We start from the raw sequence: 17,686 nt of genomic DNA on the forward strand, positions 1-17,686 counted from the left end.
CAAGATGAGAATGTAAGATTAGAAATCTACTTCTCAGCAATGTAGTCTTTACGTTTTTTGTATAAAGATTACCTTCCCAGTCATTACTCCTCTGGTAGTATTTACATTTAAAATTATTTACGTTTAATGTTTTTGTGTGAATCTTTGTTTAACTTTCAGAAATGTTTTTGGTTTTCTCATTTTTTAGACTAATGCATCTGGATGCATTTTTATGCAAGTTGCATTTAAAGTAACTTTTGCCACAAATAAGTCAGATATTCATGCCCTATCTCATTTGCAAGTTTGAAGCCTAGATTTTCAATTTTGTTAAATTCATCTCCATTGGGATAGGTAGGTGCCTAAGGTAGTTTATTAATATTCTTACCAGTTTGTTTATTTAGCGAAGTTTCATTAATCAACTCCTTTAAAGCTTGATTTAGTCATCTTTATTCATGTTAAGTGCATGACTTATAGTGACTTTTGGGATAGGCACATTAATGATCTTCTGGTTTTGGTGATAAGAAGAATCTGCTCCCGAAGGTGACTGAGAATATTAGGCTCACCTCTTCAGTTATGTGATTTATTTAAGAAGTTAGAAAGCACAGGCAGATAGGTTCTAATATGAGCTTATTATAGACGATAACACAATTTGCTTTAAGAGTTTTGAGTGTCCTTCCAGTTAACATGAAGTTCAACCCTTCTTATGAAAACTCCACAAAATGTTAGTGAAAGCCTACCAATGAGCCTTCTGAACTGCTCTGTCTCTGACAAGGTCAAATAACATCATGCACCAGAAGGAGCTTATCATAGAATCACAGAATGTTTTGAGTTGGAAGGGACCTTAAAGATCATGTAGTTCCAACCTCCCTGTTGCTGTATATTTTGGCTGAAGAAACATGTCATGTGCTGTCTATGTCCCTGTAGTTCTTAGTGAGTAATCAAATCAACAGTTCCTGCCTCAGGTCTCCTTTGCAAGTGTTATTTTAATACTTCCTACAGCAATGTTAAATGTTTCTTCTCTACAGTGAGTTCTGTGATAGAGATCTGAAACTGAGGATGTACAAGTATTGCATCTAGCTGTTTTATACTATTAACAAGAAAAGTAATGTTTTCAGCTAATCAGAAAAGTACAGTGCTGAAAACAGTACTATTCTTTACATGATTGTTTGAATGAACATAGGCTTTTAGATTTATAAAATCTAAATGTTTAGAAAATGGTTTCCAGAAAGCAGGCCGTGTGTTTACTGCCTTCAGCAAAAATAACCATCTGCTTATTTTCAGTGAAGTGTTTTTTCTTCTCTTGCCAGGTGTGCATGGTAAAGCATTTGAAATTGCACTCATGAGTGTTTTGAAGTAGCATACATGACAATTTCGGATGTATTTTGAAAATCTGGAGATAATTTCATCATAGCTAGCAGATGGAGTAGTGCATGTTGTTGATGGGCATTGCAAGCAGCTGAGACATCATTTAGACCTGTGCAAGGTTTCACATGGTAGCTTGTACAATGACTAGGGCCACATTTTTTTTTCCGAATACTTATATAGTGACATGGTGTTTGTAAATGTGTCATAATTCAATGATTTCCTGATTGATCTTGAGGTAACACCCCCCACCCCCCATGTAGTAACAGTGAATTTCAGGTATTTCATCTTACTGTGAAAACATTTGACTAAATTAGTTCAGTTGGGTGATTGGAAAGGAGTCCCCTGGGAGTGGACTGGAAGCTTTGTTGCAGAATAAATCCTGTTTAGTTCTCCAGCTCTTGTATGGAGTAAGTGGTAAGGATATGCATGGGAATATTTGTAAAAGAGGGTCCTTGGAGATAAAGGAAGCCAAGAAACCTTCTTCGGTATGGGGAGTTTTTTTGTCGTGCTCTAGAAATGTACATGCGGAATCCTAGTTCTGGGTGTAGAGAGGTAAATTGCAGGATCTTTTAAGTTTCTTGAGTAGCACATAAGCAGCTTGTCACATCATTTTCTCCCCTTGCTGTTTGTTATAGTTGGTGCAGCTGCCAGGGTTGGGGGAAGATACTGAAGCTACACTATATGTTTCTTGTGCTATCCAGTATCACTAAAGGAGGAGTGCAGGAGGGAAAGTTCCTTGTTATGTGGCTGGCAGAATTGTGTGGGCCTATGGTGCAACGTCTGTCTTAGGATCAGAGATGGTTGTCACTGTCTTCTGGATATCAGAACAGATTTACAGGCACACCCAGGTGTAAGCATTTTAGCTTGTATTTGATGATGTATCTATTAATTAAACTGATTTTCTTGTTTGATGATTGTGCCACAAAGCAGAAGCATGACTGAGGACTTTTATGGGCTGTTATTGGGGAGGGAGCATCCTTTGGGACATATTCAAATTCCATTCTGATTCATTAATGATACAATATGGATGATATTTTGGTGCACTTATTTTAAACTGAAAATGTAGAGCCTAGCTTTTTTTCGTTTTATTTTATTTTTAGTTCATTTAACTGCCATGATTAGCTTGTACTGGCCTTGAGTTTGAGACATATATATGCAAAGCAGGAGATGATCTTTTTTGTCTGTTTGTTTTAAATATTGATTGAATTTGGGATTCACAGCTGTGGTGCTCAAAGATAGGTTGTTCATTTAGGAAACTCACCTATCCATGCAACCAATGAGAAAAGGAGTGGTAAATGTGACCAGTCTAGTCTGTGTTAAGTACAATGTTTTGGCTGTTTTCCTTGACTTTTTTTCCTCACATCTGTGTATTTGATGAAGCATTATTTCTTTATGAGGTGAAAAAAGCAATAGGAAAATATAGCACGTCTTTAAGGGATTTATTGTATTCTTTTATCAATTGTTTCCTTATGTGTTAAGTCTTTGCTTTGTATTTGATATCTCTTTATGGATTGGCAGAGGCTGAAAAAGCAGAATTGGGATGATCATGTATCATTGAAGTGAATATAAATTATTCTTATAATTCAAGGATCAAGCAAATGAAAAATGGATGAAAAGGTGGATAGTGTAACGTATGGTTTTTATGATAGGATCTTGATTGCGTCTTTTTTCAACTGAAGTCAAGATGTGCTGGAAACCTTTATAGGACCTACGTGGTTGGCTTCTGTAACCCATACATTGGTAGCTAAATCAGAAAGCCATTAGTTTGACTTCAGTTACTCAAAGATACTAATCTGCAATGTTAACCATTTTCACTCAAAGTGAAGTTCTTCTCTGTGGATTACCTATTTAGAACTGGATGTTTATTACAGTATAATCAATGAAGTGCTTCTGCTTGACAGGTGGCTTTTCAGGAGGTGAATACACTGTTGGCATGTATTTTTGTATAAATTTGGAGCTTGCTTTTATGGTTTGATTGTACTTGTTCTGCCCATGTTCCTAATGAAAATAAGGGTTCCAATAATGAGCAGGCATTACTTCTGAAGGTGATAGTCACAGAATGACAGAATGGCTGAGGTTGGAAGACAGCCCTGGAGGTCATCTTGTCCCATCCCCCTGCTCAAGTAGGGCCACCTAGTGCCAACTGCCCAGGACAGGTTTTGAGCATCTACATCTCGCTGGGAAACCTGTTGCAGTGCTTAGTGTTAGATAATATTGTTTCCAGGTGCACTTAAATATATGGTATAAAAATAACTGTTTACTGTGGTTAATCTGTGTTTGAAAGTAAAATAACTTTTAAAGTTTGAAATATTGACACTTTTTCCATTACATATCCTTCTTATCATATGCCTTCCTTTGGAAGAACAGTTTGCAGAACTACAGTAGGTTTTTTTGGTTTAATCTGGGAACAACATGCTGTTACCAGCTATTATTGTAATAGAATACAATTTTTTTCTTTCTAATGATATCCTGAATGTTTAGGTAATTTAAGCAGTCATACTGAAGAAATATGATATTGCATTTATTAGAAACAAATACAGTGAGAATGTGAGCAATTTAAATACAAAGCCATGAAGACAATCTGATTTTGATCTTACATGGTTGAAATCCCTAGCTCTTAGGAAATACCTGCACGGGATACTTCTTGTTGACAGATGAAAAAGAAAATATGTTCATTGTATAAATAAATCACATGGAATAATAGTGTGGCTGTATGACCTTTTTGCATGGTGCTCTATCTTCTTTATCAGTGGAGATTCAAGTGATCTTTTATTTAAAACAAAGCAAGCCATTTTTTTATATGTCAGTGGCAGCTGTATTTTTTTCAGCAGTATGTCTTTGTGTTTTGAGGGGGAAAAATGACTTGGTTATTATCAAGTTTCTATTTCTATTATTTTCATTTTTTCAATGTAAGCTGGAATTTTCTCACAGTTATAGAAATTCTATGGATCTGCAATGACAGCCAGAAGCTTCTCATATTGACATGACTTACCTTGTGTGTGCAGTTAGTTTTTTAAAGTGGCTTTTTCATTTAGTGGACAAAAACTGAACATATTTTTTTTCCTCTACAAAATAATTTACAGCCCTTCACGTACATAGTATTCTAATTTGTTTACTGAAATAATCTCCTATTCTCATAAAATTTCAGCTAAGTACAGTTTAAGACTGGCTGCTACTCATTGAGGCTACGTATTTATATTCCATTTAGAGGGACATATATAGAAGATGTTCAGGTGAACTATATAGTAGGATATATGGAGGGGAAAAGTGGAAAAGGAATCATAGCGTTGGAATGGGAAAAGACCTCTTGGGTTGTACCTGTTTCTGGCAAGATTATAAAGAAAAAGAGAACCTGAAGGAACAAAGAGAGAGGAAAGAATATGAGCAGCAGTGACCATGCTGTCAGATTAGGGAGACCCAGGAGTCAGTCATAATACATATTTACTAAAGGAAAGGCTAAGAAAAGAGAGGGGGAGCTCAATAAAGGAAGCTGCTACGAGTTGCTGGATTTAAGTTGCCCCCCTGTTCTGAGGTGAATAAATATGCTTATAGGAAAAGGTGAATGTGCACCACAGCTACAAGTACCCATTGAATGCAAGATTCCCATGCTGAGTACAAGTTGGTTTTTTTCGTTTTTTACATGTTTGTGTGTTTGCTAAACAGTTTGAATTTTGCTTGATTTTTATTTTTTTTTCTTTTAATGTTTCAGGTTCGTGGGAGTAAAGGTGAGGTCCTTTATATCCTGGATGCAAGCAATCCACGTCATTCTAATTGGCTGCGTTTTGTCCATGAGGCTCCATCACAGGAACAGAAGAACCTGGCAGCCATCCAGGTAGATTTAGTGGATTTCTACCATTTGCTTTCTGTTACTGATTTACTAATTGGATATCCTCTTTGGTCTTTTTTTTCTCTTGCAGTAAAATTGCAAGGTCTAAGAAAAGTAGCAAACTACTTTCCTTTTCCTACCTTTCTTTTTGCAAGTGAACTCTTGTGCTTAAATATAATACCATAAATACGATAGATAGAATGAAAGACCAAAGGGGTCCTTACAATGTGATATTCTTTGGAATTGCGCTGAATCACTTATAAGAACTATTTCTCTTGGCTTAAAGTGAACAGTTTACATTAAAAAAAAAAAAAAAAAAGAGCAAAAGCATGCCAAATTCAGATATGTGCTTAGGTGTTTGGACAGTAAAATCAGGCGCTTGCTTTAAAGTTTAATATAAAGATGTGACAGATTTGAAAGCAAGTGTGGTGCTTAAAATATTCCAGTTGAAAACAGAGACTTGAAGGACCTAATTATCTGATAGGATGGTCAGGCAGTGTTTGAGGATAAATTAATGAAAAAAGATAATTTTCTTTTTCTAGTGTTGGCTGTGGATCTCTGTTTCTCCAGATTACTTTTACATTTTTGTGTTTGCAGCATCCTGTGGTAATGTGTTCTACTGTTTTAATTACACATTATGTTGCAACATGCTTCTGTTTTTCTTCTAGAAACTTCTTAATTTTACTTGATTCTCTAGTCCTTTTATAACAGTGAATGGTTACTTTGTGTTCATTTTTCTATGCCATCCTTGATTTCATAGAACCCTCTTATTTGGCAGCTCTTTTCTCAAGTTGAAGAGTCTTAGTCTGTTTAATCTCTCATTTTTGGAAGCATTCTGTTGCTTTGCAGAATGCAACAAAGGCAGAAATACTTTTCTTGTTACAGCTCTTGTCCTTTTGGAGATTCTGAAAGAGATGAACTACCTGCATTTTTGTTTTCAACAGCTCAGTTTTACAGTACAATAATTTCCAGTCCCACATAAGTAAGAATTACATAGCTGTGTTAAAACTTTTGCTCAAAATGTATACTCTCCAAAATGTTGTTACAGGCTAACCCAAGCTATTTGCTGATGTAATCCAAATCTGCAAAAAATTAGGAAAAGGAGAATTATTTATCAGCATTTCTTGAAATTATTGTTCTACTTTTTCATCATGAGATGACTTTTTTCTAGGATTTGCCTGCAGGCAAATATAGTTTATTGTATAGAAAACTATACAATAGTTTTTTATAATAGTATTTTTTTATATAATAGTATTTATACTGTATAGAAAAATATAGTTTATTTTGATGCAAAACAAAACAAAATGAAAGTATTTTTCCATGCCAAGGAAACTAAGTTTATTTCTGATGAAATGAAACAGGAAAAAAAAGTATTTTAAAACTAGTAAGTAGAGAGAATGCTAGTAAAGTCCTTGCATGTAGTTCTGTGAAAGATGCATTATTGCTGTTCTCCCCGTTAGCCCTTCCCCTCTATTCATACTCAGTGGCACTCAGCACTAGTAATTTAAATTTCTGTGTTGGTGACCTATGCAACTTCTTAAATCTCCCACTCATCAGAGGGACTGTGTGCTTATTTGGATCTTAAACAAGCACTGCCCAGTGAGGTTCGTGCTGCCAGTGCCCCTGCAGACCTGGTATCAGTTTCCCTCTTCCTGTCCCAGTTGTGAGCATTTCTGGGATTTCCATTCTGTTGTTGTATCTCCTACCATGTCTCTTCTGCCTGGCTACATTATCACAGTAGTTGAATGCCACTATTAGCAGTGAACTGTGTTGGGGAAACCTACCTGGTTATCTGCCAGACTTCGCTTGATTTGCTGCTCCTACTTTCCAAAGCTCTAGTTTTACTCAATGTCTGTGTGTGACATTCCATCAGATATTGTTGGCTGAACGTGACTGAAGTTTTGCTGCTGATACTGTTTCCTTGGACCTTGTTGCTGTTGCTGTTTTAGGTCAGTGTGGACAGCTTCATCATCTGCTTTTCCTCTGGGCCTGTACTCTAGGTTGTTGTCTTTGGTTCAGACCTCTTTAAGTCTTAACGTCCAGACTACAATTGAATTTTGAGCAACAGATAAGAAAGAGCATTCTCTATTCATCCATTCAGCAGAAATTCTTGTCAGGACTGACTGCTTTATTACACTTTTCCTGATGCCTATGACGAGTCAGTAGTTAATTTGGTATGACCACTGCCTATGCAATTATTTCTCTATGTTTTCCTTCTGTCTTTGTCTCTCAGTTATACCAAGATCTATCAAAAGATCTGTTGTCCTACTTATAGTACCAAATATGAAAGGTCCTCATACATGAGGAGTCCTAGGCATTAGTCAGTAATTACCATGTCATCAGCACATAGGCAGTCTGATAGCAAATTACAGTCAATGTTAGCAAATGCAGAGTAAGGTTCACAAGAGGGAGCAGTGTGAACAATTAATGTTCATTATCCTATTTTAAATAGAATGCTCAGTTAAAATGACCATAGAATGCTCAGTTAAAATGACCTGAATTTCTGAGTAGAAGTTTTAATGGAATATGCAGTGTGTACCAGTGGGTTTTTTTGATAATGAAAATGATTATTTAAATAAAGAAATGGAAAGAAACTGTTATTCTGTATTGCACAATGTTATACCTTGCTGAGAGTGTGCTTAGTGCTTTTTACATGCCTTTTTAAAGAGTCATACTGGACTTAGAAGAATGGTTTAAAAAGAAAAAAGAGTGGCAAGAATGTTAGTCCTATAAAAGCTTCCACAGGAAAACATTGGGAAAAATTACAGGGAAAAATAGAGTAAACACAGTTGTGTACAAAATGATGAAAATTATAGGGAAGGCAAACTTTGAAAAATCAAAAAACCACCCCTTACTAAATCATCTCAGGCTTTTTTAATACCATCAATAATTAGCTGCCAAAGTAACTTTTGCATTCTGTATGAGTGACCTTGAAGCTGTGTAGACACATTTATGTAAAAGTATTTAATTGCATATAACATGAATATATTTTAACTACTTGTGTTGAAAAAAACTGAATACACATGTATTTCTTTGCAGGGTTTGATCTCACTTTAGTAGATGGAGATGGAAATCCCAAAGCTTTGCTATTCCTTTAGGGGGAAAAAACCCCAAACCAACACAGCCCACAAATCCTTCAGTACTTTAATTCCACAATTTTTGTCTGTAATGATAAAGCAGATTTAAGGCCACTTGGTGCAGTAGCACTTTATTTTATGAAATCGGTGGGTAAAACATTGGTGGAATGTTTCCACTAATGATTCCCTTTACTTTGAATTGAGAGTTGCCTGCTTGCCACTAAGATGATAAAATGGTGTTTTGCAAAGAGAAGCAGTTATGAATTACATCAGTAGAGTTGTTTTACCTTCATTATCATTACTCAAGTTAATGTGGCTGTGAAAATTAAAAGTTGCGTTGCTGAACAAGTACCTAAATTAATTTAAAAAAATAGGAAAATTAATAATAGAGATAATGACATCAAACAAAAAAAATCCTAATCTTAAACCAACTGCGTGATTCCATATTGTATAATAAAGTAGACTATATCTGCATAGCTATAGAAAGGGCTAATTCGCTAACTAGATAGCATACTTAGAGATGGTTAAAGACTTTGTGTTCTAACCAACCCATTAATAATTACCCATGTAAAATGTAATTTTTTCTCCAGTCATTTGTATTTTATGAAGATTTTTGTGCAGTTGGCTGAATTTTTAAACAAGTATTCAATTTTTCTCTCTCATTTCTATTTCTTGCTCTTGAAAGTGTATCTTTAGCAGTGAATCTCACAAACTAAAATTGATTCATTGAGAGTATTTGACCAAGATTAATGTTACCAGCCTATAAAATGTGAAAATTAAGTAAACCACAGTGGTAGAACAGGGACTTTTCTTGCTTGTCCTAAGTCTGTTCTGTGAATGCTTAGGGACTTAACACTGGTTGTGTGCTTCACAGCTGCCCCTCTGCAATTTTTTAGGAGATACTGTATGAACTAAAAAAAATGAGAATGGAAAATAATGATTACCTTGTTTATACCCACTAATGCTAATTTCTACTAAAAATCTTTCACACTAGGGTTCTTTCCAGTCTCCAAATACTCCAACAGGGGCTTTTTGGTCTACTCTAAGAACATTTCCAGTCCTGATGGCGTCACTCTAGTAGTGATAAATGTTATAATCTCATATCTGAAATCGTGATTAATAATCATTTTGCTGCCTAGCGCTCAGTATTCAGTTTAAAAGAAGATGAAGTGAGTGCATATCCCTGTATACAAATAAAATAAACCATATCCTGGATTGACTGCAAAATATGATTAGTTCATCATAAATTAATTGTACCCAATAATCATGTTTAGGTTCTGTGCAAAATGCTTCCTGTGGTGAAAAAGCAACTTAGAGGGCATGGGATTCTTTTTTTAAGTAAGATTGGGGGGTTTTGTTGTATTTTTTGTTTGTTTTGGTTTTGTTCTGGTTTGTTTGTTTGTTTGGTTTTTGGCAGGGAGGGTGTTTTGAGTTTTTTGGTTTGGTGTGGGTTTTGGTGTTTCTTTGTTTTCTTCTCCCTGTAGTGCTACATATGTAGTAAAACCCATGTTCTGATGAGAGGTCTAGTGGGAAGCGTTCTGAGTGCTGAGTTCTGCCTCCACTTCTGGAGGGGCAGCTGTGGTGGTTGGGTTGGTTTTGACTGGGAAGGGACAGGAATATTTTTAACACCTGTCTGGTGAGTAATACCACTGTGTGATTGCTAGAGGAGAATGGAAAGGTTGGAGGGTACCTGTGTACGTATGAATTTCTTTTCTGGGTGTTTTGTGCAGCTTAATTCCTGGAGGCTTCTCTAACTTATTTCAAGTAATAATTGAATGAGTTAATCCTCTACTATATTTAAAGTAGCTTTAGAATTACAACTTTTGCATTAACAAACTGTATGAATTGTAATCTCTTCTGCCCTTGGTTATTCCTAGCTATTTACTTATAAATATGGCTTTGGATATATAGCAAAAATGCATTGTAATTATTGTATTCAAAAGGAAAGAGCTCCTATCAAAAATACCACAGTTTTTGGGTTTTTTTTTCCCAGTTTTTAGACTGCTACAGTATTATATTTTCAATATTCCTTTATCCAGAATGGATAAGTTTTTGATTGTTAGTTGTAATTTTATTAAATACTCTCTGCTGGAGATAACTATGCAAAACAGATCCTGTTGTTAACATCAGAACTTTTATAAACAGAACTGCAGCCAGCTAGAGCTTTAAATGCAAATATTTTTTCATTAGCAAGCAGAGACTGAAATGGTCTGCTGTCACTTAGAAAAGAGTGAGTTAGAATAATGAATAGCAAAAACTAATGTGGAATAGGACATTTACTGTGAGGTGGTAGAGTGGTTTAAAGTCATATTTCACAAATGTGTGTTTGTTATTGTGGCATAATTCAATGATGCACAGGTTGATCTGGAGGTAAAAAACCCCAGCACAGTAACACTAAATGTCTTCAGAGGAAGATTAGTATGTGAGAGACAGTGCTGTAAGAAATGTAGTAAAAATGACTACCTAAAAAGCAGGAGTGAGAGAAAACACAAGGAAAGCAAGTACAAACTGTTTAGGCTGCTAAATTTGAGATACTGCAGGGAACTTTTCAGGATTACTTGAAACTTACTGGTGGCTTAAGTGCCACAAAGGAAAGATTAATTTGTTATGCAGTGTAAGAAGGAACATGAACATAGTTGTTGGCTTCCTGCACGCTTAGAGTGGAGAACTAGAAATCTGCTTGATTATTGATTTTTTTTGTGGGGAAAAAAGAGAACTTTTTCATTCCAGGGTCATATGCATTTATGTGTTGTTGAATACATACCAGTGCTGTTCAGATACTCTGTTACTGAAGAATTCAAAATGAGAAGTTTCTGAAAAGTGAAATAAATGTTTTTCTCCATGAGATTCCTGAAAATATGCCTGTTAGGTTTTTATTTTTTTGCAACAGGAACTTCAGTAATACGAAGCCACCGTGAATGTGAAAATCATTTAGACCCTTTTCAACACGGAGGTTACAGTGTCCTTTTTTTTTTTTTCTTTTTTTTTTTTTAAATTTAAATGTAACTAATTTCTGATTTTAGGCTTTCCTAATACTAAGTTGGTGCATAGAGTGGGATATTAAGGTTCAAAAAGTTCTACCATTCTCATCTCTCCATGGATTTCTTAGGGTCTCTCTTCCCAAGTTCTGCTTTTGCATCCCTTGCAGTGTGTGGTGCCATACAGGATGGTTCATTGGTGTTGAGAGCTTGTCCAGTTGGTGAGTTCAGTGGTTACTTGTGGCAGTGCAAGTCACATATGTGAACTTCTTTATTTGTTTTACATGGTTTTGGAGTGGACACTAAATCTGAACATCTGTAAACTTTGGGGAAAACTGAGATTTAGATCCAAAGTGGAATACCTATGGCTTTGGCTTCTTCTGCTTTTTCAGTTGAAAAAGGAAAGAAATTAAAAACTGAGCTTACTCAAAAAGCACAAAAAATGCAGGGTCATGCCTGTGATGCTTTGGAAATAATGAAATGAGAATTGTATATTACTGCTGGAGTGGTTAACATCCTCTGCAAAGGATGTGTGCTAAAAGCAATATTCTCTTACTAGAGTTGTACAAGGATGTCGTGGAACAGTTGAAGAGTGCATATATCGAAAGAGAAATGTTCTGGATGATGGGGCAGGGTGTACCTTCAGCAAATTTGCTGGTGACACGAAACTGGGAGGAGTGGCTGGTAAATCAGAGGGAATCTAACAAGAAATGGGGAGAAACCATCTGACAGGAACCTCTGCAGGGAGGCTGGGTGAGATGGCCTCCAGAGGTGCTTTTATTCCGTGATTCTAAGAGAAGGTATAACTGAAGTTGGAACCTTGTAGATTTCCTCTATAAAACATCTGTAAAAAGAAGGATGTAAACACATTGCCCAAATCTAAGCAAATGGTTTATTTTTTTGCAATTGATGGTTTATATTTTTCACAGAGCCTCTAAAGCAGACTTCCAAGAGTAAGTTGCAGTGTTTTGGTTCAGGATACTCTATAGGTTCATTACTATCTGCTAGTACTGGAAGAGGTGACATACTGGGCACGTACAGAGCCCATGTCATAAAAATGCTGCTGATGTCAACCTTCCCAAGGTGGGTGGTGGGGGTGGGTACAGGGTAGGGGACGTGCTTCTCACAACAAAAGTTTTCAGTGAGAAGAGTAATCAAAAGTTCCAGTGCTTCTCTATTGAGCCACCAGAACTGGCATGTTGCTGGAATTAGTTTTTTGAACTCCCATTTTAGTTTTTTTTTCTTCCCACAGAGAAACAAGAATATTATATTTTTAAGTTGGAAGATTGGAAAATGTGTACTGAATTGAAACATACAGTGAAGGGTGGGAGGAATACCTTTGGGCAGGGAAAAAAAAATAAATTCTTCTAGCTTTCATTTGTGCTGCTACTGTACACATAATTGAAATTCCTGAGGAGTTTAACTGTAAGATTTGGGTATGTAGTATCATTACTGCAATGAAACATATTCTTCTGCAGATGGGAAACTAAAAGCAATTACTTCTAGTTTAACGCAAGATAATAACTGCAGCCAAAGAATAAAGCAGAAAAAGTCTATCATAGTACAGAATATTCAGCTGGAAAAATATTCTAACCTTGACAGGGCACTATCGCTAAAATCTGCGGTATGGCATAAGGACACAGGAGAAATGTAGGAATTGCTATATTAGTTTAACGTTGTGCTCTATTTAATCTCATGGTCACATCTCAAAGTTTGTGTACCTTACCACAAAGGCTGCCTACCTTACCATGCAATACAGCATGACGGGAATAAATAAGTAGATAGACCTGATGCTTCTGTGTCTCCTTATCTGTGGTTCAGGTGTTTGACTTCCAATTAGATATAGTCAGAGTTCTTGGGCTGAATGTCTCCATTGCACGTGTATATTAAAGGTGCTTTGGTTTGTTTTTTTTTTTTGAAGGGAGGTCTCTCTGGGATCCATCTGCTTCCTGGCCAATAAGAGCCACAAACTTGCTGCACACCCAGCAGTAGACTGAGTGGGACAGGGATATGTGCCTTAGTCAAGCATTTTTCAGTGTATGAATTAGTGTGAACACCAGAAAAGCTTCCTTCATTTGTGCCATCCATTTCCCCTTCCTCGCCTGGGGGGTGGGGTAAGAGTCTCTTGGTCCCCAGCATCACTTCCGGAAGGCTGTGGTGGGCTTCACCCACTCTCCCCCCAGGGGTACTTGGTTGGCTTTCTCTCTTGGGAAGGCTTCATTATTCTGATTATGTCTTTCCTTGCACCACATGCTGGTTTTGACCTTTCCTGTGCCTGAGCTTGTGGCTTTATCTTCTGCCACAGCCCGCAAGAAATCACCTCCATGCATTTCCTGGATTGGGGTTTCTGCCATCACAGACATTGCCAAGGTTGGTTTTACTCTGGCAAACATGACGTCCTGGAGCTGCAGGCAAAGATCAGGAAAGGGAGTGTGCTTGTTTGGAGAGGTAGCAAATGAGAACTGGCAGAACAGGTAGGCTGAAGAGCTGGCTTGCTGCCAGGCAACTTGGTGTAGAGGGAAGCCAGGTAGCACTTTTAAGAGGAGTGGTTATGGGCACAGGGGGAAACTTGGTAAGGATTAGGAAGGCTTAGGTGGAGCCACTGATAGAGCTTTGAAGGATAAAAAAACCACTACTCCCCTCGGGTAATACAAGACTGTCTGCTTCCTCCTCCTGTGTTTTCAGCTTTCAGGAGTGATGACACGTGTGTCTTATGCTTTTGGATGAAAGTGTGGTGGGCTGTCAGTGCTACTTGTCTCATGTTCCCTCTCAGCATCCCCTCTTACAAAGCACACGGGAAGAGTAACTACGGAAAAGCCAAGAATCTGAATGGGAGAGGTGCCTGCAGTGGAGCAAAAATGGAATAGCAGGAGCTGTTGGAACAAAAAAAACCTGTATTTGCTGGGCAGATCAGTGTGGTTTATAGCATAAAAGATGACAATTGAGGCAGGGGGTGAGAGAAGCGAAGTGGAATAATAAACTGGCAATAGCTCGGAGGGAGGTTGTGGCCCACTGTAGATGAATGCTGTTAGCAAAACAGCCAGCTTGGCCTAAGCAAATAGGCAGCGAGAACAACTGGAGATGTGTTCTTAGAAACAGGAGGATTATTAAATTTATTCAAAATATTTCTTACTACGTTCACTGTGTTTGCATGCATGTAGGTAAGTGTCCTTCATGCATGTGCTGCTACTGGAGACAGAGACTTAAATTCCTTTGTGGTTTCTGGAGAGCTTCCATTGGTTTCACAGAAATTACTGCCTTGAGGAGCTACTACAGTGTGGTATATCTGGATTAATTAGTGCTCTGAATACCTGACTGGTAGCGTTTGTTTGGATGGAAAAGCCAAACAAATTAGCCTTGGAGGAGAAATGAGTTTGAGCTGTGTTTTAGTTTGGGCTGGCACCAAAGCTAATTTCTTTTCGATGCAAATGCGACCAAGAGTACTCAAGCATTGAGAGTTCTTAGTACTTCTTCCATTAATCTTTTTGCTAACTAAAAGTACACAAGTGGGAAGGAACCAGTATGGTTTTAGACAAAAGGTATAAATTAAGCCCCAGAAGCACATAAGGGTAGTAGAAAGATGGTGAGGATGCCGCAATACTGATAAGAGCTTGGTTGTTGGGATTCGTACACTTGGTCTAGGTTAACCGGAATAATCAGTTATGGTTGCTGTTCTCCCAGTTTCACTGTGCGGTGTACGATGTGTTACGTATGATGCAATTGGAAGGTTGTTCAGTTTGGTTCTTTAATGTGTAAGTTTATGACTTTATTTTTGCCTGGGATACATGGCTTCCTTTTTCCTTTTCCTACTCTTCTTTTTCCATTTTGCAAGCCAGTAATAGGTATATGCTTCAATTTATAAGGTTGTCTTGCTTTTAGAATAAGGTTGTCCTAAAGAGCAGTCTGTTGAAGGTTTACCCCAGTGATTTTATCTTAAGTGGGGACTGTCAGTAGAAAGGCCTTTTACTTTTCCTCATGTCAAGAGTTTCAATACATGATTTAAGTTTAGACTGTATTAAATTAAAGGTCTCTGCAACTTGACAGAAGCATACAAGAAACAGCAACTTCTAGATGTATGCAGAAGTTAGGTTAACATGCTGATAGAAATCTGGACTGCAGAATGTATCTTTAAAAAAATACATAGTTTTTTTGTCAGATGCTGCAGTTGAGTTAAAAACAGGAAAGTTGTGTCCTTGAAAACAGTAGCTGTATCAAGTCTGTTGAATTTAATAGGTTTCACTCTTGTGTGACAATTAACTTGCGTAATATATAACAGACCTTAAGCACAAAGAATGTTACATCCCTGTTGACAGTTTAAATTAATCTTAGTATATTAACAAAATTAAAAATCATTATCTTGTCCTTGTGCTAGCAAGCTTGTTAAAAATATATGGCTAGATGTAGTGTAAAGAAGCTTCCAATTAAATTTTCTGGATGTTAATCAGATAAGCTTTAAGATTTACAGTAGAAGTTGGAAGTCTTCATTGCATAAGAATGAGTCTCCTTTGGTGCTTTGGCTAGTATCTAAAGCAGTTGGTTTGCATGTGGAAAAAAAAAAAAGCAGCTTTGTGTATCAGTTTAGGAGACAGATGGGTTTGCTATAGTGCTATAGACCTCTGCCCTCAACCCCCTTCCCCACACCAAAATTGGTAACTTTAAGTGTTGTCAAAGACCAAAGTTGTTAGCTTATTTAGGTATTTGGAAGCTTGCTTATTCATTGTAGAGGGTTTAGGACTTACCATGTAGTTTGTCCTCTCGTACAGAATCTGGGCTGGATCTTTGTCCTTCTGTGGATCTGTGTACCTACACTGATTTAAAGCAGCAGAGCATTTTGATCTAGTGGTTTAAAGTGCATTTTACAGATGTGCCTCCTAACTTGAGAGTGAAGATAACTGACCAGGGTTGAAAACCTGTTCATGAAGGAGGCTGGGTATCTTAAAGAGGGGGAGAGAGAGAAAATAGCACTACGTAAACATGTTACTGAAAGCTGGGTTATAATTCAAGCAACCAACAGGGGACAGAGTTAAAGCTGTATTAGTTATTTAATATTTTTTTAAATTATATTTCTAATACTCAAATGTTTCATTTTCAAACTCTGAAGTCCTTGTCAGACAAAGTGTGGCAGGAGAGGACTTTTAACACTGCGTTCACCTTGGTCTTGGCTACAGTGCATATTGGAAAAGCCTCACAGATGAGGCAGGGGACTATTTCCAGAATACGAGGGCACTTTGTCCATGCAGCCACATATGGAAAGAAGTCTTTGAAGGGTGGTCCTAGCATTGTGGTCCCTGAGAAATGGAGCCAGCCCTTCCATAGGTGAGGGCTAATATTAGTACAGGGTCCTATGCTTGTCTTCAGATTTTACTTTTTCTGACGTAATTATTCATTGCTTGTACTCTATTGTTTGCAACAGGAAGGGGAAAATATTTTCTATCTGGCTGTGGAAGATATTGAAACAGACACAGAACTTCTGATTGGGTACTTGGACAGTGACATGGAAGAAGAGGAGGAGGAGGAGGAAGAAGTAACTGTTATCCAGGAAGATGAAGACAGTGGCAACAATAAAGAAGTGCAACCAGCTGGTGAAAAAATAGCAGGTAAGCAATCTGTAAAAAAAAGTAACAAAGAAAGAGAACACTGAACTATATAGTCTTGGGGAACTGGAATCCTCAGGTTTAGTCTGAGCTCTGGTATTATTTCTATCTTTTTATTTTGGCTTGAATTGAGGTTCTTTTCTTTACCTAATAAGGAGCAGCCAGTCCCATGAATTACTGAGTAAATGAGTGAGCCTAGATTTCATGAGAAGACATATAGTCTTATGAAAGCTAACTTTTTGCTCTGAGAGGGGTATTGTCTTAAATGGGAGAGAAATAAACCTTTTCATAAACCTGTTCAGCCAATCCTAAGGTTAGAAGTCTAAGAAAAGCTAGGTGACCTGAGCTGTCTGGTGAATTCTCAGCATCTTTGTCAAAGTAGAGACAACCTGGATGACTAATTTAGGCTAACAGCACCCAACTTAATATTTTGCATCCATTTTCAGTAATGCTGGTGGTAATCCACTCAAGATAGTGTGCCTATAATCCATTCAGAGACAATGTCTTTTGTGAATTTTGCAATGCCATTTTGCATAATTGGTTTCTGGCAGAGTATCTCTTAATGTAATCAAAATATTCCCTGAAAACTATTCCTTTGCTGTTTTTGCCTCCAATCGTGCAGATCCCCTTACCTGTAAAGAGGACCATGCGTGCCCAAACTGTGAGTCCAGTTTTGCCAGCCAGGAGATTCTAGCTGAACATCTTCAGACTTTGCACCAAAAACCCAGTGAGGAAAAGGAATTTAAGTGCAGAAACTGTGGAAAGAAATTCCCTGTTAAACAAGCTCTACAAAGACAGTGAGTAAAAACAGAAGTGTTCATTTTGGGGATAGTTTAAAACAATTTTATTCAATCATTTGTTTCTCTT

General features: G+C 37.3%; 1 protein-coding gene across 6 annotated transcripts in view; it reads left to right on the forward strand.

Annotated features, from left to right (window-relative positions):
- The window catches only part of PRDM5 (PR/SET domain 5), an 86,970-nt gene that overhangs the window by 9,227 nt on the left and 60,057 nt on the right, over window positions 1–17,686 (forward strand). For all 6 annotated transcript variants that reach the window (XR_005826425.1, XR_005826424.1, XM_040584135.1 and 3 more), the window contains exons 3-5: window positions 5,054–5,176; window positions 16,639–16,822; window positions 17,442–17,616. Coding sequence is in view for 4 of the 6 variants with exons in the window: in XM_040584135.1 (XP_040440069.1) it covers window positions 5,054–5,176; window positions 16,639–16,822; window positions 17,442–17,616 (482 nt within the window). In the remaining 2 variants the exon portion in view is untranslated. The remainder of the gene's footprint in view (window positions 1–5,053; window positions 5,177–16,638; window positions 16,823–17,441; window positions 17,617–17,686) is intronic.

Source organism: Falco naumanni, chromosome 1, assembly GCF_017639655.2.
Source record: "Falco naumanni isolate bFalNau1 chromosome 1, bFalNau1.pat, whole genome shotgun sequence".
NCBI classification, from domain to species: Eukaryota; Metazoa; Chordata; class Aves; order Falconiformes; family Falconidae; genus Falco; species Falco naumanni.